Raw genomic sequence first — 25,215 nt, forward strand, 5'->3', positions numbered from 1 at the left:
ATCTCAAGAAGATCAATATTTCAAGATAAGTACAATGCAGAGATCGATGGTCCATGATAAATATGTAGTACAAGGATCTCCATGTACAGCACAGCAATCTCCTGTATGCAGGAAAGTATCAAACCACAGAGATAATACAGGAGATTTTTTTTTATTCAAATATGACAAAGCTTCATCAGGACTAGTGTACTTCCCATAAGACAGATTGGAAACTAAAAGGGAAGTGGTGACTGATGTCCACAAAACCTTGCTCATAGAATTAAGCTTCTAGAGGAAATTAATGCTACTCCTAAAAGATATGTGCCAACTGTGAAATAACTGGATGCAAGTATATTTTAGCCAAAACTCTTTGCTAACAAAATAACATCGGTCCACAATGGAATCATTACATCTATTCAATCTGCTTTACAAGAATGCACTTTTATAAACTTGCATTTTCCTCATTTGGCTTGATCCTTAAGGTCTTTAAATAAGTGGAAAGTCAAGAAATATTGATTTTCTTTTTGCCCCTAATAAGTACAAGTACTCTTGATTTTTAACATTCCAGAAGATGTAAAAAGAAGATTTTAAGGAACTATATATGTTTAAGATTCTATGTCCGGATGTCAAGATGTTGAGATGTGCAATGCTTCAGTTATATGCAAAGCTTTGGCAATAAGATTTCTTAGATGATTGGAGAGTAAGCTTCATGTGTCTGGTGCTGTAAGAGGGACAACAGTTCTCATTGGTTTTTTTGCTCGTGCAGTGTTCATGTTCTTGGAATAGGAGTCACTTTTGCTTTTCTTTTGTAAGGTTACCTCCTGGGGATAACAGGGTTATCTAGGCTCCCTCATCATTGAAATTTTGGTTATAAAGGATTAAAAACATACTCTTTGGGATATGCCAGCACTTGATTGGCAGCCACACAGCATGATCCAAAAAAATAATAATAAACTTGTAAGACAGGAAACATAACAGCAAACACTTATTGATGTATATTCTATCATATAGATTCTAAAGAAAGCCCTCCCAATACAATATATAGGAGCTAGAGCTTGCTTTGTCTGGTCAGCTCAATTTGCATCAGGATAGCCAAAGACATAGGAATTATGGCCTAGGAGCTTTCAGGCATTTGGTTCATTGGAAAAAGATATCCATAAATTTTAGATAAACCTATCTAACAAAACAATTACCCTCTTTTAGAATTTCATGGATAATACTTTCACCTAAATGAGTGTTTCATATAATATAAATTCAGTGGAAAATGATACTTGATAATACAATGAAACATGTGGAATACATTTTTAAGGAAAGCGTCATAACCAGATATCCATTCTTAAAGGGTTAAACTCAAGAAATAAATAAATAAATAAATAAAAAGAGCAGTTCCTCATCTGTCCACAGTAATGTCATTTATCTCATGTCAGGAAACTTACCCCCAAAACCTAATTATAGAAAATAAACATGAGTCAATAACAAACACTAAAAAGACATCAAAAAGTAACTATATCAAGTTGTTGAAATCACTAGAAAGATGCAAAGTTCAGATAACTAGAAAGAGCAAAAGCGTGAAATTAGAAACACATACTGGGTCAGATTTACGGTCGTTGATCGAAGCGGCGAGCACGCATCTGGAAGCGTCCGGCTCGCCCCATCTCTCGACCACCTTAGGGACTCCGCCTTGCTTACCACGAGCTTCGATCACTACACACAGATAGCCATTACATCTTCAAAACAGACATACACTTCAGAAATAAACATAAACATACAGAACAGTGTATTGGGAATTAGGCATCACCCTTGACGAGGCCGAGGACGTCGAACGTTAGGGCTCGAATTGGCGGGCAACCAGGGCCTTCCACCGTGGTGGTGCGCGGCATCTTTGCTTGTGGAGTTTCCAAGTTTTCTGTACTGTGTTATATGCCTTAGCGAGTATGCAGAAAGAGAGACGAACAGAGGGCTTCGCAAGGCGGCAATGGCGGCTGCGAGTGGAGGCTCTCTCGAATTTTGTTTCTCTAATTTCTTCGGTATTTTCATAACCTCCCCCTATTTTTATGTTTGTTTCTCTTTTGGTTCTCCAATTTCTTCGGTATTTTCGTAACTTTCCCCTCTTTTATGTTTGTTTGCAAGCACGCCCCTCACCCTTCCAATGGTGAGAATACTGGATATAGTTATTTATATATGCAAATATATAAATAACTCTCAACTTTAAGATTCCTTTATTGTTGGTAGGTATAATTTCAGCTTAATTCTATCTTGCCTACGTGAAAAAATAAAATAATTGATTTACTCTGGTAAAAAAAAAAAAAAGTTTTGAATTTATTTGCTAGAAAACTACAAAAATAATTAAAAAATAAACCCCAATTAATAGTTTAACAACTAGTAGTCTAAATTCTAAGACCGCATTCTTTTTAGTTTTTTAATTTTTAGTTTTGAGTTTTGAATTTATTTTTAATTTTCTATTTTGATAGTCTATTTTTAAAAAATTGAAAACGCATTTTTTTCTCATTTTAAAAATTATTTCTCAAAACAGAAAATTAAAAAACGCATTCTCTTTTGGAATTTTAAAAATAATATTTTAATGATATTTTATTTAATAAATTTTATTATTCAATAAATTAGAAATATTTAATGTTAATATATATTTTTAAAAGTTAATAAATTTTGTAATATTTTTTTACTATAATAATAATAAAATATAAATAAATAAATAAATAAATGTATTTTGATTTTAGAGTTTGTTTTTTATGAAAACAATCAAAATAATTTTTTGTTGTTTTGAGTTTCCTTTATAATTTTTTTTATTTTAAAAAAAATATTTTTAAAAACAATAAAGAGAAATCGTTTTTATTATTTTAAAAAATTAAAAATAATTTAAAAACAGTAAAAATAACGCAACCTAATATTTTAAAAATTAACTTATTTTTTCAAATTTTCTTATATAACACTTATGTTTCGATGTGATCATTTACGATATTCATATCCACGAAGTTATCAAAAATTTTCTTGATCTTCAACAAAATATATATAAAAAAAAATATCTTTTATATAAAGGTATCTAAACTATGATTTTGTCAAAAATTATTAATACCCAACAAAAATAACGAACAATTATATTTGACTCTTATGATACAAAAATACATTCACCATTCTCCCTCATTTTTTTTTTTTAATTAGATGGCGATAACAGATAAAATAAGGTAAAATTTATTCAAACTATAGGTAAAGTCACAATAATTTAAATTATTAAACATAATGATACAAGATCACAAGTTTCAATCATACATTGAAAGCCATGCCCACGTCAACTAAGTGCATCATAATAAATCTAGCAAACTTTGTGGTCTTTTGTATCTCATTTCTTCTGAAAAAAAAAAAAAAAAATCTTGCAAGCTATAGTAAGCCAAGCCGAATTTTAGCCAATTGTCTCTCTCTACCACAAATAAAATGAATTCAATCCATTGTGTCTGTACTAGAAATAAAAATGCTAATGGCAAGAGATAAGGTTAACAAATAATACGTCAATCCAACTGAGCACTTATTGGCTTCCATCTTTTTTCTCAATAGCATCACATAAGCTCAAAATGTACGGACCAAACAGAGCTTTAAAACAAAAACATGGGACCTTTGTCTGTCAGGAATATGGTAAATGTGGCCACCATATGGCTCACGTTGTTGGAAACCGTATCCAAATAGGGTTCCTTCGGGCTGGTGAGAGGAGGGCGAGAACATGTAAAATCTTTGGGCCTTCGGCCTTTGCCCCTAATTGCAGACAACAGCGAGTGAAGGTACCGTCGGGGGAGAGGCCGGCAAGTCGCTGATAACGTTAAGATAGAATAGAAAATAAAAAATACCAACTAAAAACAAATGCACGAAGTTTGTCAAATATGTTAGAAGAGTTTTTATTCTTTAAACGAAAATGAAAACTTTAACACAAAAAATTGAAAATAAAAACTGAAAATTAAAATAAAAAATAGAAAATTTTATCAAGCCACCCGAAACAATCCACAGCTATTGTTGTATTCAGGCTTTTTGGTAAATAATCATTCCATCACAAAATAAAACAGTTGGAACCAGGTATAAAGGAAACAAATAGCGTACAGTCATTTCAAATAGGAGCGTCCAAGCACAAAGGAGCATTAATCAAAATTAGAGGAAGTCTCCCACCCATCAATTAAGTTGTGTAATCAAAGATGTGGCAACACTAAACTAAACCAAAAGAAAACCTTCCATTACAGTGAAGGCCTTCCCCCTGAGCAGTACTCTCTGGCTCTTTTCATCTAAATGGATGGTTACTGTTCCGCCTCTAGGTGATGCCTGAATCAAGCAAAAGCTACAATTGAGGAATTTACAAACTTTTGTGTGCGTGTATGCGTGTGTGCGTGCGTGTGTGTGTGTGTGTGTGTGTGAGAGAGAGAGAGATTACTGCATTGGCAACAAAATCACATTTTCCCAGCTTTTTAGACCAGTAGGGTGCCAAGGCACAATGTGCGCTCCCACAAACAGGATCCTGAAAGATAACAAGAAGTATAATATAAGGAAGCAATAAACTTTGTTAATGGGAGTTTTTTATCCCTTGTGTAGCCACTACTCATCCAGCAACAATGAATATGCAGAAACAGCTACTGAGATGTGCTGCAAATATTTTTAATCCCTTGAAATCGAGGATTGAAAAAAATTAACCGATTTGTTAAGTTTTTCTTCAAAATTGATATACGGCATCCCCATGTGTCACATTTCTTGCTTTAAGAGAGTTCAGAGGGGATTATTTTTGTACACGTCTTACCCTTTATTAGCAAAAAGACTTTCCACTCCAACCCATGATCTTCCAACAAAAGAAGCAACCTTACTGCTGCAAATAAGGCTTGCTCTCTTTTTCAAATTTAGCATGTTTAAAAAATGATGAGTCTAAAATAAGTGAAAAGAGAAAAAAGGCAGTCAAAATAGGGGACTATAGCCTGTTTCAACTGGACGTGCGAAGGTTTAATGAATTGGAACTCGCATGGTGTGTCTATGCTTTCAAAAATTTCAACTACTGATGAAAGGCACATCATGATGAATTAATATATCAGTTTCTGATCTCTTCCATTACATCTATTCTATTATATAAGCAAACGCCCCAGTTTGGTGTTTAAAGCTCAGGTTCAGATTAAACACACACACACGCAAGAAACAAATAGTTATATCTTGACTCGGACCTATCACCTCCAAGTCAAAATTGAGCAAGAGCAACCTTCACGTTGCACCAACACTCATTCTCATATAAAGGTTCCATTAAAAACAAAAACAAAAACTACAGCTGCCAATTAGCACCCCTTGAAGGTGAGCTTTCAATTGAATTTTTTTTTTTTTTTCTTGTACGTGCATAGCACAAGCTACAACTCTAATCACATACCCCCAAATCAACACACATAGAAGGATAAAAGTAATTGATTTCAACCACGAGGTAGCTCGAGACAAAATGTCAAGATATTACCTCTCTAATCCCAATTTTTGGGGCGAAGTAGCGACTAAAAAAGTCAAATCCAGATCCAGGGGGGGCAAGCCCTGTAATAATTATTCCATTCCCACTACATCGTTGTATTTGATCAATTTGGGGCTGTAGATGTGCTACAGCCTCTCCCGATTGTAGTAAAACCTGCCAAAGTGCATTTAAGGGTTAATTCCTTTCAAGTACAAAAAGAACATCAATAAAATAGCTCAGGGTGTTATTCCATCTTTGACTCCAAATAACATGAACTCCTCATTACTTAGCATCAGAATCTGTTCCATTACTAAATTCTAAACAGCAGAATCATTCGTAGACACCATTCAGCTATTATCATCAAATGCTATAAAGGGTACACTGGCAAGAGGCATACATACAAAGAGGTTGTTGTTTGTAGTTGTCCTCTTTAAGTCAATGATGGAAGCACCACTCAAGGCTTTAGAAATTGATGGGACCTCAGCAGGGTCAGATTCAGTAAGTTGAACTACTGGAAAATCCAACTCTATTGAAAAGAAATCTTGGGCTTCACTGGTCTCCAATTTCAGGGAACTTGTTTCTCTGGTTTCTCGAACTCTTTTAGCAGTCAAAACTCCGGATAGCGTCAGAAACTCGATTCTATCAGCATCAACCAAGCCGGATGTGAATAGAAAGTGTGAAGCTGCTAGGGTTGCATGACCACAGAGGGTAACCTGTAAACAGGCATGAATTTCATCTTCAGATTCAAATACTCGCCAACCAAAAGGTAAATACCGATTTACGCAGCATTTAGTGATAAAAGGTAAACAACAGTTACAGAAACTGCATCCAGAGTAGGTTGAAAGGAAAAGCAAGTAAAAATCCGAAATCAATTCATCAAATTCGGAGGAAACTGGATATTGCACAATTCTAAGTACAGGTTTAGGATTGTTGACGGAGGATCATTCAGGAAGAAGCCATTATTTCTTTTTCAATCTTGGAAAGGAATTGAACCGACCTCGTGGACAGGAGTGAACCATCGGAGCCGGAACCGAGGTGTCGTGGCTGCTCCCAGCGAGTTACGAACCACCGACGACTCATCGGGATGAGTACGAGTCAAGTAACAGGTCGCGGGGATGTTGAACTCAGCGGCGACTGCTTGCAGCCACTCGTCGTCTTTCTCCTCCTTCAAGAAACAAACCGCCGCCGGATTTCCCTTAAACGGCGAGTCGGCGAACGCGTCCACCTGATCGCATCACTCAACGACGAGTCAAGTCAGCCGACCCGATGAAACACTGCACAGCATGTGTGTGTGTGTGTGTGTGGTTGAACAGAGAGAAAATGGAAGATTACCACAGAGTACTTTACGCGCTTCTTTCCCATTTCCATATCGCGATCGGTACAAGCAGACGGCAGACTCGGGACTTCGATTCAGGTTTTCCTGCTTCCGGGAAATTCTATATGGTTTGGACCATATATAAACAATATATTTCGTCCCGATACGAGGGAGCCGCCTGTTTTGTAATAACAAGGGTATTTCGATCTTTGTATAGTTTACAGGGGCAAAATAGTCATTTTATCCTTCCCATCATCCTTTCATTTTAGAGAAATTATATTCACAGCGAGGGTTTTACTCTTCGCAGTATTTCCCGCCAAAATTTTTTATCATTTTTCAAAAATCCTATTTTACCCTTCTGTCATCCCACCATATCATCTTCTTTCTCTTTTTACTCTGTATAGTCACTCCATCTCTCTTTCTCTCTCATTATACTTATTTTTTTCTCTCTCACACTCATCTCTTCATCTCTCTCTCTCAATGAGCACACACACAAATTTGTATATATATATATAAACACACACACAAATAATTTATTATAATAAAATAAAATTAAAAAAATATAAATAAATAAATTATTTTTAAATATCTATATTTTAAATAATTATAAATTAACTAGTTATAAATTTTTTAACTAATTTTAAATTTTAAATTATCGTGAGTTAAATTTTTGATACTCAACAAAATTTAAAATTAGTTAATTTATCTTATTAAATTACTTAAAAATACATAAACTTAAAATTAGTTATTCAATTAACTAATTTAATAAGATATATATCTTTAAAAATTAGTTGAATTTATTTAAAGATATATGTATCTTTTTAAAAATAATTTATTAAATAAATTCAACTAATTTATTTTTAAAAAGAATTAACTAATTTAATTTATTTAAAGATAGATGTATCTTTTTAAAAGAATTAACTAATTTATTTATTAAATAAATTCAACTAATAGGATATATGTATCTTTTTAAAAAGAATTTATTTATTTATATTTTTTATTTTTTATTTTATTTTATTATAGTAAAAAAATTAAAATTAAAAAAAAAAACTTCCCAAAAGCCAACTTTCGGAAACAGTGGTTCCCCGAAAGTTGGCTTTCAGGGAACTTTTTAATTATAAAAAATAAATTAAAATTAGTAATTTTATTTTATTAAATTACTTAAAAATACATATATTTAAAATTAGTTATTCAATTAACTAATTTAATAAGATATATATCTTTAAAAATTAGTTGAATTTATTTAAAGATATATGTATCTTTTTAAAAATAATTTATTACATAAATTCAACTAATTTATTTTTAAAAAGAATTAACTAATTTAATTTATTTAAAGATAGATATATCTTTTTAAAAGAAATAACTAATTTATTTATTAAATAAATTCAACTAATAAGATATATGTATTTTTTTAAAAAGAATTTATTTATTTATATTTTTTATTTTTTATTTTATTTTATTATAATAAAAAAATTAATTAAAATTAAAAAAAAAACTTCCAAAAGCCAATTTTCGGAAACAATGGGTTCCCCGAAAGCTGGCTTTCAGGGAACATTTTAATTGTAAAAAATAAATTAAAATTACTTATTTTATTTTATTAAATTACTTAAAAATACATATATTTAAAATTAGTTATTCAATCAACTAATTAATTTTTATTTTATTTTATTTTAAAATAAAATAAAATAAAAATTAATTAGTTGATTGAATAACTAATTTTAAATATATGTATTTTTAAGTAATTTAATAAAATAAAATAACTAATTTCAATTTTTTTTTTACTATCAAATTGTTCACTGAAAGCCAGTTTTCAGGAAACCCAATGTTCCCCGAAAGCTGGAGGTCGGGGTATGCTAGGTTCCTCGAAAGCCAGCTTTCGGGGAATTTTTTTTATTTTAATTATTTTTTTATTATAATAAAATAAAATAAAAAAATACAAATAAATAAATTCTTTTTAAAAAGATACACATATCTTATTAGTTGGATTTATTTAATAAATAAATTAGTTAATTCTTTTAAAAAGATACATCCATCTTTAAATAAATTAAATTAGTTAATTCTTTTTAAAAATAAATTAGTTGAATTTATTTAATAAATTATTTTTAAAAAGATATATATCTTATTAAATTAGTTGATTGAATAACTAATTTTAAATATATGTATTTTTAAGTAATTTAATAAAATAAAATAAGTAATTTTAATTTATTTTTTACAATTAAAATGTTTCCTGAAAGCCAGCTTTCGGGGAACCCACTGTTTCCGAAAATTGGCTTTTGGAAGTTTTTTTTTTAATTTTAATTAATTTTTTTATTATAATAAAATAAAATAAAAAATTCTTTTTAAAAAGATACATATATCTTATTAGTTGAATTTATTTAATAAATAAATTAGTTAATTCTTTTAAAAAGATACATCTATCTTTAAATAAACTAAATTAGTTAATTCTTTTTAAAAATAAATTAGTTGAATTTATTTAATAAATTATTTTTAAAAAGATACATATATCTTTTAATAAATTCAACTAATTTTTAAAGATATATATCTTATTAAATTAATTGATTAAATAACTAATTTTAAATATATGTATTTTTAAGTAATTTAATAAAATAAAATAACTAATTTTAATTTATTTTTTACAATTAAAATGTTTCCGAAAGTTGGCTTTTGGGAAGTATTTTTTTTAATTTTAATTAATTTTTTTATTATAATAAAATAAAATAAAAAAATAAAAAATATAAATAAATAAATTCTTTTTAAAAAGATACATATATCTTATTAGTTGAATTTATTTAATAAATAAATTAGTTAATTCTTTTAAAAAGATACATCTATCTTTAAATAAATTAAATTAGTTAATTCTTTTTAAAAATAAATTAGTTGAATTTATTTAATAAATTATTTTTAAAAAGATACATATATCTTTAAATAAATTCAACTAATTTTTAAAGATATATATCTTATTAAATTAGTTAATTGAATAACTAATTTTAAGTTTATGTATCTTTAAGTAATTTAATAAGATAAATTAACTAATTTTAAATTTTTTTGAGTATCAAAAATTTAACTCACGATAATTTAAAATATAAAATTAGTTAAAAAAATTATAATTAGTTAATTTATAATTATTTAAAATACATATATTTAAAAATAATTTATTTATTTATATTTTTTTAATTTTATTTTATTATAATAAATTATCTGTGTGTGTGTTTGTATATATATATACAGATTTGTGTGTGTGCTCATTGGAAAAGAGAGATGGAGAGATGGGTGTGAGAGAGAAAAAAATTGGTATAATGAGAGAGAAAGAGAGATGAAGTGATTGTGCAGAGTAAAAAGGGAAGGAAGATGATATGGTGGGGTGACAGAAGGGTAAAATAGGATTTTTAAAAAATGATGAAAAATTTTGGCGGGAAAGACTGCAAAGATTAAAACCCTCGCTGTGAATAGAATTTCCCTTCATTTTAAATTGAACGTCACTGGACTTTTCGACTTCGGTAACGATATTTCCTACCCACCCTAGTTGTACTTGTACACATTCCTAAAATTAATAATATAAATTTTAAAATTTAAATTATTAAGTATTTTTTAAAAAATATTAATATATTTTATTATGTAAAAGTATTTGCAACTTTCAAGCATTACCAATATTTTAAAAATTAAAATTATTAATTGATAGTTTGTATAAAAGTATTACTAAATTTTAAGTAAATGTTGTTAATCCTGTGAGTTTATGTCAAAATAAATGATAGAAATCACAATATAATTTGTGTTGATATTAATTTAATAAAATATTTAAAATAAAAATAAAAATACATTTCTTTCTGTTCATTTGCTGCTCTTTTTTTAATATTTTGATATCTTAACATTAGAGTAAATTACATGTTACTTTTTTAAGTTTATACTCTATAATAAATTAATTATTTTATTTTAATTTTATCATTGTAATTTTTTAATTTATTTTTTTAAATTTAGTCTATTTTAATTTTAATTATTAAAAATTAAAGTAATATACATAAATATAAACCTTAAAATCACTTAATAATAAAATTAATCTAAATCCTACAATTAAGTGAATTTAGCAGTTATACTAATTCATATCATGCCAGTTTTTATTAATAAAATTTTGTGATAAATCAAAAAAAATAATTAAATGGATAGTTTAATAATACTTAGGTAATTTAAATTTAATTAATTTTTTATTAACACCACTAGTATTCAAAGTTAATAAAAGGAGTGTCTTTACAATAAATAAAAAGTACAAAGACCTTTTTATTCAAAAAATAAATCATAATAAGTGTTTAAACAAAAAAAACTCAGACCATATATAGAAGGTGAGAGCAATTTACTCCTTTTTTTTTATTTTGTGTATTCAAAACGCTCCACTAACGTAAGTTTTTATGTTTCAAACAAATTTTAGTTGTTGGCATGACTTATCAGTTATATAATATTATTTCTAAAAGATGTTATCACAAAAAATAATAATAATAGCATAAATGTATTTCTAAATTTAGCTTCATCACTAATAATTGATTTAAGACACCAAAATCATTATGCTAACATGATTACCTCTAAAACTCATTAATAATTTTTTAAAGAAAATTTTATTTGCACTCACTTCTTTTGCTTTCTACAGCCACCTTCTACAATTGCATAATTATTTTTCAAAAATACCCTTGTACACAGTCATTCCACTTATATCACCCATCATCGCACCTAACCATCATCGCCGATGGTTGCAAGGAAAGTGGTCGCCCATCATTGCACCCATCGACAGCTACGATGAATGCAGCCACGCATCATCACACTCGTTGATGGCCGCTTATCATTACAAAGCTCCCACTAGCGGCCATATTGCCCATCATCCTTGGTGGCTGCGAGGAACGCGATCGCCCATCATCACACCCAAACCCTAGGGTTCGGGTGTATTCAGATGCTAGCTCCTCAAACCTTGGGGTTCAGGTACGATGATGGTGACCGCATTCGTTGTGGTCGTTAGTAACAATGATGCAGGAGAGAGAAAGAGAAAAAGAAAAGTAAGTGCGATGATGGATGAGAGATAGGAGCTAATGGCAGTCGTGTTCATTACAACTGTCAATGGGAACTTGGGCCACTGACTATGATGGGCAAGCGACAACGATGACGAGTGACTTGTAAGTAAGGATGAAAATAACTTTTTTCTTTAAATATTTTTCAATGTAGGCATAGAGAACAAAAATGATAGGTACATGTAAAATTTCTTTCTTAATCCTAAAAGGATCAATTTAGCCATTAAGATTGTCCTCCTTGGAAGATTTAACTTAGGGTTGGTAATGGTTTGATTTGATTTTGATTTTTACCAAAATCATAATCAAACCAAACTTAAACTACTAAAATCAAAACCAAACCACTACTCATTAGTTTTAAAAATTAAAAATCATAATCAAAACATTCAGTTTCGATTCTAACCATAATTTTTTTACTTTGATCCATACTAGGAACAAAAGGAAGGCGGGGCATCTCTTGCTAGGTTTTATTTTTTTAAATATTTAATTAGTTATTTTTATTAATAATTATTTGATTGATAAAAATAAAATAATTTAATATCATGTTTTATTTTTATTTGTTAATTACTTTATAAATATTAAATATTTTATATATTTGTAATGCATTAGTTAAAATACTTGTAAAAAAATACATTAGTTAATATATATTATGTGTATATATAATATATTAAATAAATAAATATATATTATATATATGTATATTCGGTTTAGTTACTCACACATTTTGTTCGATTTCGGTTCGGGTTTTGGTTTAGATTGACTGAAAACTATAATCAAATCGTATCCATTGAAACAGTGTTTAATTTTTTTCAAACCAAACCATTACCTAATTAAATGATTTTTAACTGCGTTGATCGATTTGGTTTTGATTCGATTCTCCATAATTTCACTTGCAATTGCTATCCTTAATTTAACCCACCACCTTACGGTAGAAGTTGATGACAAGTGATGCTCTTATGACACAAATTAAGTGGTTGAATTACAATAAATCGAGATTCACATCAATAAGTTGTGAGTTCAATTTATTCTCTTACGTAGTAAAACAAAGTTTTTACTTACAATTAACTTTATTTACTAAAATCGGAGATATCAGTAGCAGACAACCGCACAAGACAAGAATCCAAGTTGATGACAAGTGACTCACCAAGTGTATTTGCATTCTTGAGGGCATTGGCATTCATATTTTCCATAGACTTGGCTATTGGATTTCAAATCAAAATCCAATGATTTCAAATGAATTCTCTCAATCATAGTAATTGAGTCCCAGCGAGGGCGATTAATGATGATTGTTGTTGCTTAATTTAATTTAATTTTATTTTTTCAACAACAAATAAAAATAGCGTAGTGGGATGATAGCGATATAGGCGGACAAAAAGAAATGGCCAAAAAAAAAATAAAAAAGAGATTAATTTATTTAATTTTTTTATGACTGAGATAGTTTATGTGAAATTTTAAATTAAAAAATTATGTTAAATTTTAAAAATAATTAGTACAGATTACTCAAACAATAATTAGTACAGAGTCGTGAGGAAATTGTTTTCCTTTGCGGATAGATAAAGTGGCCCGACACCGACTGTGCTTCATCAGAGGAGAGAGAAAGTGGGAGCTGAAATTGAACACCAAGCGCTAATTTGGTGCATCAAAATGTTTAATATTAAATTAGTCTTGTCTTCAATCTATAAAATCAAATTGGTGTAAAGAAAATGTAAGCACCCCCGTCGGATAGCCTAACTGTCCGGACTATCCGAATGGGAGCGCCTATGGAAGGAAAAATAATGAAACGCGAGACAGAAATACCCTGGCATGCATAGTCAAAGATGAGAGCAACGGAAACAAAGCTCAAGACATACATGCACTATGGGTACCCCGCTAACACAGCGGTCATAAGATAAATAAATAAATACAAATTCATGTGCATATCAAATCATGAACAGTAATACACGATATCTAATCATGCAGTAAATCACATACCGGCAGAACTAGTCAGCAGTGCCCGGCACCGGTCAACGGTCAGTGACTAGGGGTGTCCACCCGACGGTCCACATCAGGGCTGTACAATAGTCTACCCCAACGTCACCAACGGCCAACCCCTGCCCTACTGCTCGATAGCTCTAACCGAACCATAAATAAATCTGAGAAAAACTGTAAGTAAACCCAATAAAATCGTAAATAAACCCTCATGTCTAGGAACCTAGTCCCCAAACTGGTTCAGCATCATTCCCGAAAGGAGTGGGGGCGGTACAAACCCCCATAAGCTCACAACAAACAAAACTCTAGAAGTCTCGGAATTAAATTAAAACAAATGAACAATAATTTAACAAATAAAGTTAGGTGCCGAATTAAAGTAAGCGAGAGGATAAAGTACAGGAAATCACGGGGTCTTTCACGGGAAGTAAAGATTAGGAAGAGAGGGTTAAGAGCTTGCATTTACACAGTCGTTTCTTCTCTTCCTTGCACTCCCGCTGCGAAGTAAAACGTTTAATAGCGATTAATAAAACTCGTAGCTCGCATTAATTAAATTTAACCGTCTAAAATCTCACATAGGCACATCGTAAATAAAATCCCAATAAATCTCATATTTATTTTAAATTAAATCATTCCTATTACTATTATTACTTATTTAGATAACTCAAATTATACTTATAATCTTTAAGCAACATTTACATAAATATATACATATATATATAAATATATTTAAGCACTTCCAAGAGCACATGGACGTGTTGCTGCCTCCAAGTTCATCTTTCAACATTATATATACATATATATAAATATATCACTTCAATTTCTCCCCTCACGAACACACCTAATGAACACACCCATTAATTATCTTAAGCTTCCCCAGTGAACATACACACGCACACAGCAACTCACGGCCAAAGGCCACTTAATCTTCCTCACACACATATTCAACACTCACTGTGCACCTGAACATATATATATATATGTATAAACTTACGCGCGGTGATATGCACACCCAGAAAACACGCCCAAAAGCCAATTTCTGCATCATAACCCTCAATCACACACACAGTGAACCACCTTCCAATCCAAGGTATACCCAAAACACAATTAAATAGATTAAAACTCAGTGCAAAACAACCCCTGCGTGCTATAGTTTATATAAATACCTATGTTACATATATATATACAGCTTGTTATACTTTGCACTCACAACCATTGATCATATCCAAGTCATTACTGAGAACAACTAAAAATGAAGAAGAAATCAAAGAGGGAGAGGAGAGGAGCTTGCCTGACTAATTAAACAGCGATTAAATGGAGTTTAATCTTCTCTTTTCTCCCAAATTCCCTTCCATTTTCTTCCTCAACACTGCTTCTTCTTCTTAAATTTATTTCTCTTCTGATGCACAACCTCCACTGCCCGAACACACACTAAAATTAGCAATTTAAAAGGCAAAAAGAGAGCGGCCCAGCAAGCGTCGCGTGGCAGCCAAATGCTGCCCACCGCCTCACATGAAACGGCGCCGTTTTGGCACCTGAGGCTGATTAAAAAGATCAGCCATTTTCCCAAACCGCGCACAGCTCCCCCCCAAGGCTCAAACACACATCCGCCTGGTTGGTCCTTCGCGTGCACGGCCAGCTGGGCTGGCTTCCACCTTCAACCATTAGGCGTCCTTAATTAAATTTAAGGTGAATTACGGTCACTTCTGCTATTCACATTTAAACACTCCTAATTTCCTTTAATTGCGCATACACCCATGCCTCCATTTTCTTCTTATTTCACTTACACCCTAAAATTTTTAAAAATTCGCTAAATTAATTTATTTCTCAATTTTCGGGATATTACAGAAAATTTTTAAAAAATATTCTATAAATAAATATTAATTTATTTATTTATCTAAACATAATATAATTAAAAATAATTAGTCACATTTTATAAAAAAATTAAAAATTACTCTCATAATTTTTTTAATTTTTTTACAAAATATGTTATTCTAATTAATTTTCTTACTAATTTTTTAATTAATTATTTTCACATAAATTTAATCAAACTAATTGTTTATCCACCTAATTTTTCAACTAATATTATAAATCAAACAAACTATTTTTTTCATAAATATTTTGTTCACTTAATATTTCAACTAATTTTCTTATCTTCTTTTATTCACATACTAGTGGTGACTCCGTGTGATACACGGAAGAATTTAATTTTAAAATAAAAAAATAAACTTATTATTTTAAATAATTTTAATAGAATTGATAATTATAATTTTTTTGTAATATTTAATTATTTATTAAATTTTAAGTTTAATTAATTATTCGCTATTCAATATGCTAATGGAAAACACTTTTAATTCAATGTACTACCATTTAATGTGTTAAAGAATAATTAATACATTAAGTAGGTCACTTGACAAAAATACTTATAATTTTTTTTATTCATTATATTATATTTATTTATAAATAAATATTATAAAATCTATAATATATTCACTAAAAGACGTTCATTATTTTTTATTTATTATATTATAATTATAAATATAAATTAAAACTCTTAAATATGAGTAAGAATAAGTTTTTTCAATAATAACAAAATTTTAAAAATAAAAATTTTGATTTCTTCCATAGTCTTAAAAATGTGATACCTTAAATATTAATTAAAATTGAAAAACTATAATATTTATTTTAGTAAAAATAAGAATTTGACAACCTTAAATGATTTTTTATGAATTTGTTAAGATATCACATTTTCAAGACTATAATATAATTATTAAAGCAATTAATAATTAATTAATCACTACCTTCAATTTAATGTAAGTTTTTGAGGGAAAAAATTCACCATTGATTGACACTTGGTAAAATACTTTGTTTGACTATCATATTTTAATATTATATAAATATATATAGAATAAAGTTATAAAGATTATATTTTAAATAAATGAATAATTTTTTATAATTTAATTAATAGTTTAAGTTGTCTATTAATATTTCTCATAAAACCCATGTAAATTTAATACAAATTTTAGAAGCAAAAAATAGCTTGACAGATTTTTGGAGGGAACAAAAATTTATAAACTATTATACTTTAATATAATATATTATATATTATTATATTATACAAAGATAATATAATGCAATAAATATTAATTACAAATCATTAATGCAAGTTTTGAGGGAATTTTTTTTTTTCAAGATTATCCTACTTTTATATATATAAAGATAAAGATTATATTATACAAAGATAAGATTTTATTTAATGAATAATTTTTCGTAACATAGTTAATAGTTTAAGTGTTTATTCATATTTCTTATAAATAATATTTATTTTTAATTGATTGACGAATTAATTAATGAGAAGATCTAACATAAAATATTTATTTTTGATTAATTAATAGCATTGAAAAATTCATGCAAGTTTAATATAAATTTTAGATGTAAAAAATAGTTTGGCAAATTTTTTGAGGAAATAAATATTTGCATACTATTTTACTATATATTATACTATTCTACTATAATATATAATATTTATATTATATTATATAAAGATAGAATTTTATATAAATGAATAATTTTTTGTGACTTAATTAATAGTTTAAGTGTCTATTTATATTCCTCATAAATAGTATTTATTTTTAATTGATTGATAGATTAATTAAATACTTAATATTCACTTCATAATGTATTGGAAAACCCATTATTAGCATTGAAAAACTCGTGTATTTAAAATTTATTATTAATTTTACAATAATTAGTACATATTATTTCAAAACAATTGAAATATTTAAATTATTAATGCAAATTACAAAATGTAAATTATTAATGCAATAAGTACTAAATGCAAATCATTAATTCAAGTTTTGGAGGAAAATTTTATTACTACTTATTATTTCAAAGCAATTGAAAGATTTAAATTATTAATGCAAATTATAAAATGTAAATTATTAATGTAATAAATATTAATTACAAATCATTAATGCAAGTTTTTGGGGGAAATTTCTTTTTTCAAAACTATCATACTTTTATATATATAAAGATTTTTTTTCCCATTTATTTCACAACTAACTTTACTACATTACACTAACTTTTATCTAATATATGATAACCTACCTTTCATTAAATTTTTTTCTATTATAAAAGACAATACACTACCATCTATTTCATCATCAACCTTCCACAAAAGTGAAAAGAATCCATTTGGCATTTATCTTCCAAATGAGTTTTAAAGTCGGTCTATCTCATATGTCCTCTTCATCTTCATCTTTGTCCTCAAATCCTAAAGATGAATTTGATCTAGCTATAGTAATTTATACACAAATCCGAGCGTTTAATGCACAATAATGAGCATTAATGAATGCGTATGCTAACGACAATCTCGTTATAACTTATCTCAATCAAGAAGACAACAACCAAGCAAGTCATGGAGGCTCAATTCCTGGTCATAGAGTGATTTATCGTGGGCAAGTAGATGCTGAACGTAATATCTAGGCTGACTATTTTTCAGAGAACCCACGGTACACTAAATCAATGTTCCGTAAACGATTTCGAATGGGTCAAAGTTTATTCGTGCGTATTGTTGACGCCGTTGAAAGTCGTGATAACTATTTTGTACAACGACGTGATGGATTCGACAAACTTGGATTGTCTAGTTTGCAAAAAATAATAGTTGTGTTCCGAATGCTAGCATACGAAGCACCAACTGATTCTACTAATGAGTACATTAAAATTAGAGAGTCTACAACAATTCAAAGCATTAAGAGATTTTGTTGAGCTATTGTTGAGGTATTTAGAGGGCGTTACCTAAGATCACCTAACACTAATGATGTTGTAAGGTTGCTCCAAATAGGTGAGAAATGTGGTTTTCCAGGAATGTTAGGGAGTCTAAACTATATGCATTGGAGTTGAAAAAATTTTCCAACGGTTTGGGCATGACAGTATAGTGGACGTAGTGGATCTCCAACTATTATTCTTGAGGCTCTTGCTGATTATGATTTTTGGATATATCATGCATATTTTGGGTTGCCTGGTTCCAACAATGACATTAATGTGTTGGAGGCATCTCATTTATTCGCAAACTTCGCTCAAGGTATAACTTATCCGGCATATTATGTCATTCAAGAAAAAGAGTACAACATGGGTAATTACTTAGTCGATGGTATATATCCTAAATGGTCTATTTTTGTACAAACTATTCATGATCCCAGGGGTAAAAAAAAAAAAAAAAATTAGATGAAACAATAAACATGCAGAAAGGACGTAAAACGCGTATCTGGAGTTCTTCAGTAACGAATTGCAATAATCAAGGGAGCAGCACGTTTATGGAATAAACATGTATTGCATGATATAATGTTTGCATGCATCATAATGCATAATATGATCATTGAGGATGAACATGATGTGCAGTAGACATCTCAAATTAGAGGGAAGCATTGACCCCTGAAGTTGATATAGTGGTAGATTAAACGACCCGATTTCAACAATTTATTGCTCGACATAAGCAAATCAAAGATAAGGAAGCTTATCTTTCACTCTGTAATACATTAATTGAACATTTGTGGGAGTTACATAGTAATAATAATAGTGAATAATTATTATTCACCCATTATTTATGATGTAATATTAGGGATATCTTATCCACTTTTCTTTTTATAATTGACTTCTCATTAATAAAGTATGTTTATTTTAAATAATTTCATTTTCTTTATGTAATTTACTTGTCATTAATAAAGTATGACATCCGTATCTTTCCACACTATACTTAAAACATGACACAAAAATAAAGCAAGATCTCATCTCAACAATTGGATGAAAAGTTATTTAATTTAAACCGTTAATGATATTCTTATTTCTTTCACACCCTACCCAAGGCATGACACAAAAATAAAGCAAGATCTCATCTTAACCATTAGATGAAAAGTGATTTAATCTAAATAATTAATGGTATTCTTATTTCTTCCACACTCTACCCAAGACATGACACAAAAATAGTATAAGATCTTATCTCAGTTATTGGATGAAAAGTGATTTAATTTAAACCATTAATAAAAAGTGATTTATCGTTGGTAGGTATAATTTCAGCTTAATTCTATCTTGCCTACACTGGAAAAATAAAATAATTAATTTACTCCTATAAAAGAAATAAAAAGTTTGAATTGACTTGCTAGAAAACTACAAAAATAATTAAAAAAATAAACCCCAATTAATAGTTTAACAACTAGTAGTCTAAAATCTAGTACTTTAAAAATTAACTTCTTTTTCCAAATTTTCTTACTTTAACACTTATGTTTCGATATGATTGTTTACAATGTTTATATCCAAGGCGTTATCAAATTTTTTCTTGACCTTTAAAAAAATATATATATAAAAAAATATCTTTTATATAAAGGTATCTAAACTATGATTTTGTTTAAAATTATTAATGCCCAACAAAAATAACGAACAATTATATTTGACTATTATGATACGAAAATACATTCACCTTTCTCTCTCACTTTTTTTTTTAATTAGATGGTGAAACAGATAAAATAAAGTAAAATTTAAACAAACTATAGGTCAAGTCACAATAATTTAAATTATTAAACATAATGATACAAGATCACAAGTTTGAATAATACATTGAAAGCCATGCCCACGTCAACTAAGTGCATCATAATAAATCTAGCAAACTTTGGGGTCTTTTGTATCTCATTTCTTCTAAAAAAAAAAAAAGAAATCTTGCAAGATATAGTAAGCCAAGCCGAATTTTAGCCAATTGTCTCTCTCCACTACAAATAAAATGAATTCAGCTCATTGTCTGTACTAGAAATAAAATTGCTAATGGCAAGATATAAGGTTAAAAAATAATACGTCAATTCAACTGAGCACTTATTGTCTTCCATCTTTTTTCTCAATAGCATCACATAAGCTCGAAATGTATGAACCAAACAGAGCTTTAAAACGAAAACATGGATGGTTAAGAGTTAAGAGTTTTTATTCTTTAAACAAAAATGAAAACTTAAACACAAAAAATTGAAAATAAAAACTGAAAATTAAACTAGAAAATATAAAATTTTGTCAAGCCACCCGAAACAATCCAGAGCTATTGTTGAATTCAGGCTTTTTGGTAAATAATCATTCCATCACAAAATAAAACAGTTGGAACAGGTAGAAAGGAAACAAATAGCGTACAGTCATTTCAAATAGGAGCGTCCAAGTACAAAGGAGCATTAATCAAAATTAGAGGAAGTCTCCCACCCATCAATTAAGTTGTGTAATCAAAGATGTGGCAACACTAAACTAAACCAAAAGAAAACCTTCCATTACAGTGAAGGCCTTCCCCCTGAGCAGTACTCTCTGGCTCTTCTCATCTAAATGGATGGTTACTGTTCCGCCTCTTGGTGATGCCTGAATCAAGCAAACGCTACGATTGAGGAATTTACAAACTTTTGTGTGTGTGTGTGTGTGTGTGAGAGAGAGAGAGAGAGAGAGAGAGATTACTGCATAGGCAACAAAATCACATTTTCCCAACTTTTTAGACCAGTAGGCTGCCAAGGCACAATGTGCGCTCCCACAAACAGGATCCTGAAAGATAACAGCAAGTATAATATAAGGAAGCAATAAACTTTGTTAATGGGAGTTTTTTATCCCTTGTGTAGCCACTACTCATCCAGCAACAATGAATATGCAGAAACAGCTACTGAGAAGTGATGCAAATATTTTTAATCCCTTGAGATTGAGGATTATAAAAATTAACCAATTTGTGAAGTTTTTCTTCAAAATTGATATACGGCATCCCGATGCGTCACATTTCTTGCTTTAAGAGAGTTCAGAGGGGGTTATTTTTGTACACCGTCTTACCCTTTATTTGTAAAAAGACTTTCTACTCCAACCCATGATCTTCCAACAAAAGAAGCAACCTTACTGCTGCAAATAAGCCTTGCTCTCTTTTTCAAATTTGGCATGTTTAAAAAATGATAAGTCTAAAATAAGTGAAAAGAGAAAAAAGGCAGTCAAAATGGGGGACGATAGCTTGTTTCAACTGGACGTGCGAAGGTTTAATGAATTGGGCTTTCCAAAAATATCAACTACGGATGAACTAATATATCAGTTTCTGATCTCTTCCATTACATCTATTCTATTATATAAGCAAACCCCCAGTTTGGTGTTTAAAGCTCAGGTTCAGATTAAACACACACACACAAGAAACAAATAGTTATTTCTTCACTCGGACCTATGACATCCAAGTCAAAATTGAGCAAGAGCAACCTTCGCATTGCACCAACACTCAATCTCATATAAAGGTTCCCTTAAAAACAAGAAGTAAACTACAGCCAAGTAGCACCACTTGAAGGTGAGCTTTCATTTGAAATATAATTTTTTTTTCTTGTATGTGCATAGCACAAGCTACAACTCTAATCACATACCCCCAAATCAAGACACACATAGAAGGATAAAAGTAATTGATTTCAACCACGAGGTAGCTTGAGACAAAATGCCAAGATATTACCTCTCTAATCCCGAATTTTGGGGCGAAGTAGCGACTAAAAAAGTCAAATCCAGATCCGGGGGGGGCTAGCCCTGTAATAATTAGTCCTTCCCCACTACATTGTTGTATTTGATCAATTTGGGGCTGTAGATGTGCTACAGCCTCTCCTGATGGTAGTAAAACCTGCCAAAATGCATTTAAAGGTTAATTCCTTCCAAGTACATAATGAACATCAATAAAATAGCTCAGGGTGTTATTCCATCTCTGACTCCAAATAAAATGAACTCCAAATTACGTAGCATCAGAATCTGTTCCATTACTAAATTCTAAACAGCAGAATCATTCGTAGACACCATTCAGCTATTATCATCAAATGCTATAAAGAGTGCACTGGCAAGAGGCATACATACAAAGAGGTTGTCAGTAGTTGTCCTCTTTAAGTCAATTATGGAAGCACCACTCAAGGCTTTAGAAATTGATGGGACCTCGGCAGGGTCAGATTCAGTAAGTTGAACTATTGGAAAATCCAACTCTATTGAAAAGTAATCTTGGGCTTCACTGGTCTCCAATTTCAGAGAACTTGTTTCTCTGGTTTCTCGAACTCTTTTAGCAGTCAAAACTCCGGATAGCGTCAGAAACTCGATTCTATCAGCATCAACCAAGCCGGATGTGAATAGAAAGTGTGAAGCTGCTAGGGTTGCATGACCACAGAGGGTAACCTGTAAACAGGCATTAATTTCATCTTCAGATTCAAATACTCGCCAACCAAAAGGTAAATACCGATTTACGCAGCATTTAGTGATAAAAGGTAAACAACAGTTACAGAAACTGCATCCAGAGTAGGCTGAAAGGAAAAGCAACTAAAAATCCGAAATCAATGCATCAAATTCGGAGGAAAACGGAGATTGCACAATTCTAAGTACAGGTTTAGGATTGTTGACGGAGGATCATTCAGGAAGAAGCCATTATTTCTTTTTCAATCTTGGAAAGGAATTGAACCGACCTCGGCGACAGGAGTGAACCATCGGAGCCGGAACCGAGGGGTCGTAGCTGCTCCCAGCGAGTTACGAACCACCGACGACTCATCGGGATGAGCAATACGAGTCAAGTAACAGGTCTCGGAGATGTTGAACTCAGCGGCGACTGCTTGCAGCCACTCGTCGTCTTTCTCCTCCTTCAAGAAACAAACCGCCGCCGGATTTCCCTTAAACGGCGAGTCGGCGAACGTGTCCACCTGATCGCATCACTCAACGACTAGTCAAGTCAGCCGACCCGATGAAACACTGCACAGCATGTGTGTGTGTGTGTGTGTGGTTGGACAGAGAGAAAATGGAAGATTACCACAGAGTACTTTACGCGCTGCTTTCCCATTTCCAGATCGCGATCGGTACAGGCAGACGGCAGACTCGGGACTTCGATTCAGGTTTTCCTGCTTCTGGGAAATTCTATATGGTTTGGACCATATATAAACAATATATTTCGTCCCGATACGAGGGAGCCGCTTGTTTTGTAATAACGAGGGTATTTTGATCTTTGTATAGTTTATAGGGGCAAAATAGTCATTTTATCCTTCCCCGTCATCCTTTCAGTGATGAAAATTCTATTGGTAGCCCGATAAATTACTCTTCACAGCCCACTCCATGTAAAATTATGCATTAATTTTCAAATTTTCATTTTAACCCCTAACCCATTACCTCCTTTGACCACCACCTCATCTCTTTTTTTTTCTCCCGCACTATATATACATATACATACACAAATACATACATCATATATATATATAGACACTCACACACTCTCCCGCACCATATATACATATACACACACAAATACATACATCATATATATATATAGACACTCACACACACATGATTTCATGGCTGTGGCCATGGAAGCAGACCCACCTTGCAGGGAGAGAAAGAGGGTCAGTCATGACCGACCCACATACACACATTTATATATATATACACTCACACACATATATATATATACACACAATTTTATGGTGGCCGCCACCATGGAACCTTCGCACCTCGCGGTGTGGGGCCGACCCACTCTTTCTCTCTTCGCGAGGTGGGTCAGCTTCCATGGCCGCGGCTACCATAAAATCGTGTGTGTATATATATATATGTGTGAGTGTGTATATATATATGGTATATGTATTTGTGTGTGTATATGTGTATATGGTGTAGAAGAAAAAGAGAGAAGTGAGGCGGTGGTCGAAGGAGGTAGTGAGCTGGGATTAAAATAAAAATTTAAAAATTAATACATAATTTTATATGAAGTGAACTGTAAAAAGTAATTTGTCGAGCTGTCAATAGGATTTCCTTTTCTGTAACGCAGTTTACACATGTAGCAGAGCAGGGTCCTTTCACTGGATTTTTCGACTTCGGTAACGATATGTCCTACCCTAGTTGTACTTGTACACACTCCTAAAATTAATAATATCTTTTATTATGTAAAAGTATTTGCAACTTTCAAGCATCACCAATATTTTAAAAATTAAAATTATTAATTGATAGTTTGTATAAAGACGTTATTAATTTTTAAGTAAATATTATTAATTTTGTGAGTTTATGTCAAGAAAAATGATAAAAATCATAATATAATTTATGCTGATATTAATTTAGTAAAATATTTAAAATAAAAACAAAAAAAATATTTTTTTCTATTCATTTGTTGCCCTTTCTCCCATTTCTTCTGTAATAATTTTTAATAAGAGGAATACTTTTATCTTTTTTTAACATTTTAATATATTAATATTGCGATAAATTACAAGTTACTTTTTGAAGTTTATGTTCTATAATAAATTAATTTTTTTATTTTATTTTTATTGTTGTAATTTTTAATTTTTTTAAAATTTAGTCTATTTTTAATTTTAATTAATAAAAATTAAAGTAATATACATAAATATAAACCTTAAAATCACTTAATATTAAAATAAATCTAAATCCTACAATTAAGTGAATTTAGCGGTTATACTAAT

General features: G+C 30.3%; 3 protein-coding genes across 7 annotated transcripts in view; all 3 read right to left on the minus strand.

The window, feature by feature from the left end:
• LOC127793736 (uncharacterized) overlaps window positions 1-2,003 on the minus strand; it is a 29,125-nt gene extending 27,122 nt beyond the window's left edge. The window contains exons 1-2 of one of the 3 annotated variants that reach the window (XM_052324429.1): window positions 1,778-2,003; window positions 1,568-1,683 (exon numbers count right to left, since the gene is read on the minus strand). In XM_052324429.1, coding sequence (XP_052180389.1) covers window positions 1,568-1,683; window positions 1,778-1,859 — 198 coding nt within the window. In that variant the 5' untranslated portion in view covers window positions 1,860-2,003. The remainder of the gene's footprint in view (window positions 1-1,567; window positions 1,684-1,777) is intronic. The other 2 variants (XM_052324428.1, XM_052324431.1) reach the window with 2 other exon arrangements.
• Window positions 2,004-3,977: 1,974 nt separating this feature from the next.
• Window positions 3,978-23,736, minus strand: LOC127795715 (uncharacterized). 3 transcript variants are annotated; one of them, XR_008021852.1, is made up of 6 exons: window positions 23,571-23,736; window positions 23,233-23,463; window positions 22,640-22,948; window positions 22,251-22,412; window positions 20,909-21,325; window positions 3,978-4,056 (listed from the first exon to the last, which is right to left on the minus strand). XR_008021852.1 is itself a non-coding variant. In XM_052327573.1 (6 exons), the coding sequence occupies exons 1-6, from the start codon at window positions 23,598-23,600 to the stop codon at window positions 21,041-21,043; spliced, it is 924 nt and encodes a 307-aa protein (XP_052183533.1). In that variant the 5' UTR covers window positions 23,601-23,736; the 3' UTR covers window positions 20,862-21,040. The 3 variants fall into 3 exon arrangements, 2 of the variants coding, with proteins under 2 accessions (XP_052183533.1, XP_052183532.1); XM_052327573.1 differs by lacking the exon at window positions 3,978-4,056 and having other exon boundaries at window positions 20,862-21,148; window positions 21,242-21,325; XM_052327572.1 differs by lacking the exon at window positions 3,978-4,056 and having other exon boundaries at window positions 20,862-21,325.
• Window positions 4,060-6,925, minus strand: LOC127795716 (uncharacterized). The gene is made up of 6 exons (XM_052327574.1): window positions 6,776-6,925; window positions 6,441-6,668; window positions 5,845-6,156; window positions 5,456-5,617; window positions 4,406-4,489; window positions 4,060-4,296 (listed from the first exon to the last, which is right to left on the minus strand). The coding sequence occupies exons 1-6, from the start codon at window positions 6,809-6,811 to the stop codon at window positions 4,189-4,191; spliced, it is 930 nt and encodes a 309-aa protein (XP_052183534.1). The 5' UTR covers window positions 6,812-6,925; the 3' UTR covers window positions 4,060-4,188.
• Window positions 23,737-25,215: the final 1,479 nt, after the last annotated feature.

The sequence above is a fragment of the Diospyros lotus genome, chromosome 2 (assembly GCF_014633365.1).
Source record: "Diospyros lotus cultivar Yz01 chromosome 2, ASM1463336v1, whole genome shotgun sequence".
In the NCBI taxonomy this organism is placed as follows: domain Eukaryota; kingdom Viridiplantae; phylum Streptophyta; class Magnoliopsida; order Ericales; family Ebenaceae; genus Diospyros; species Diospyros lotus.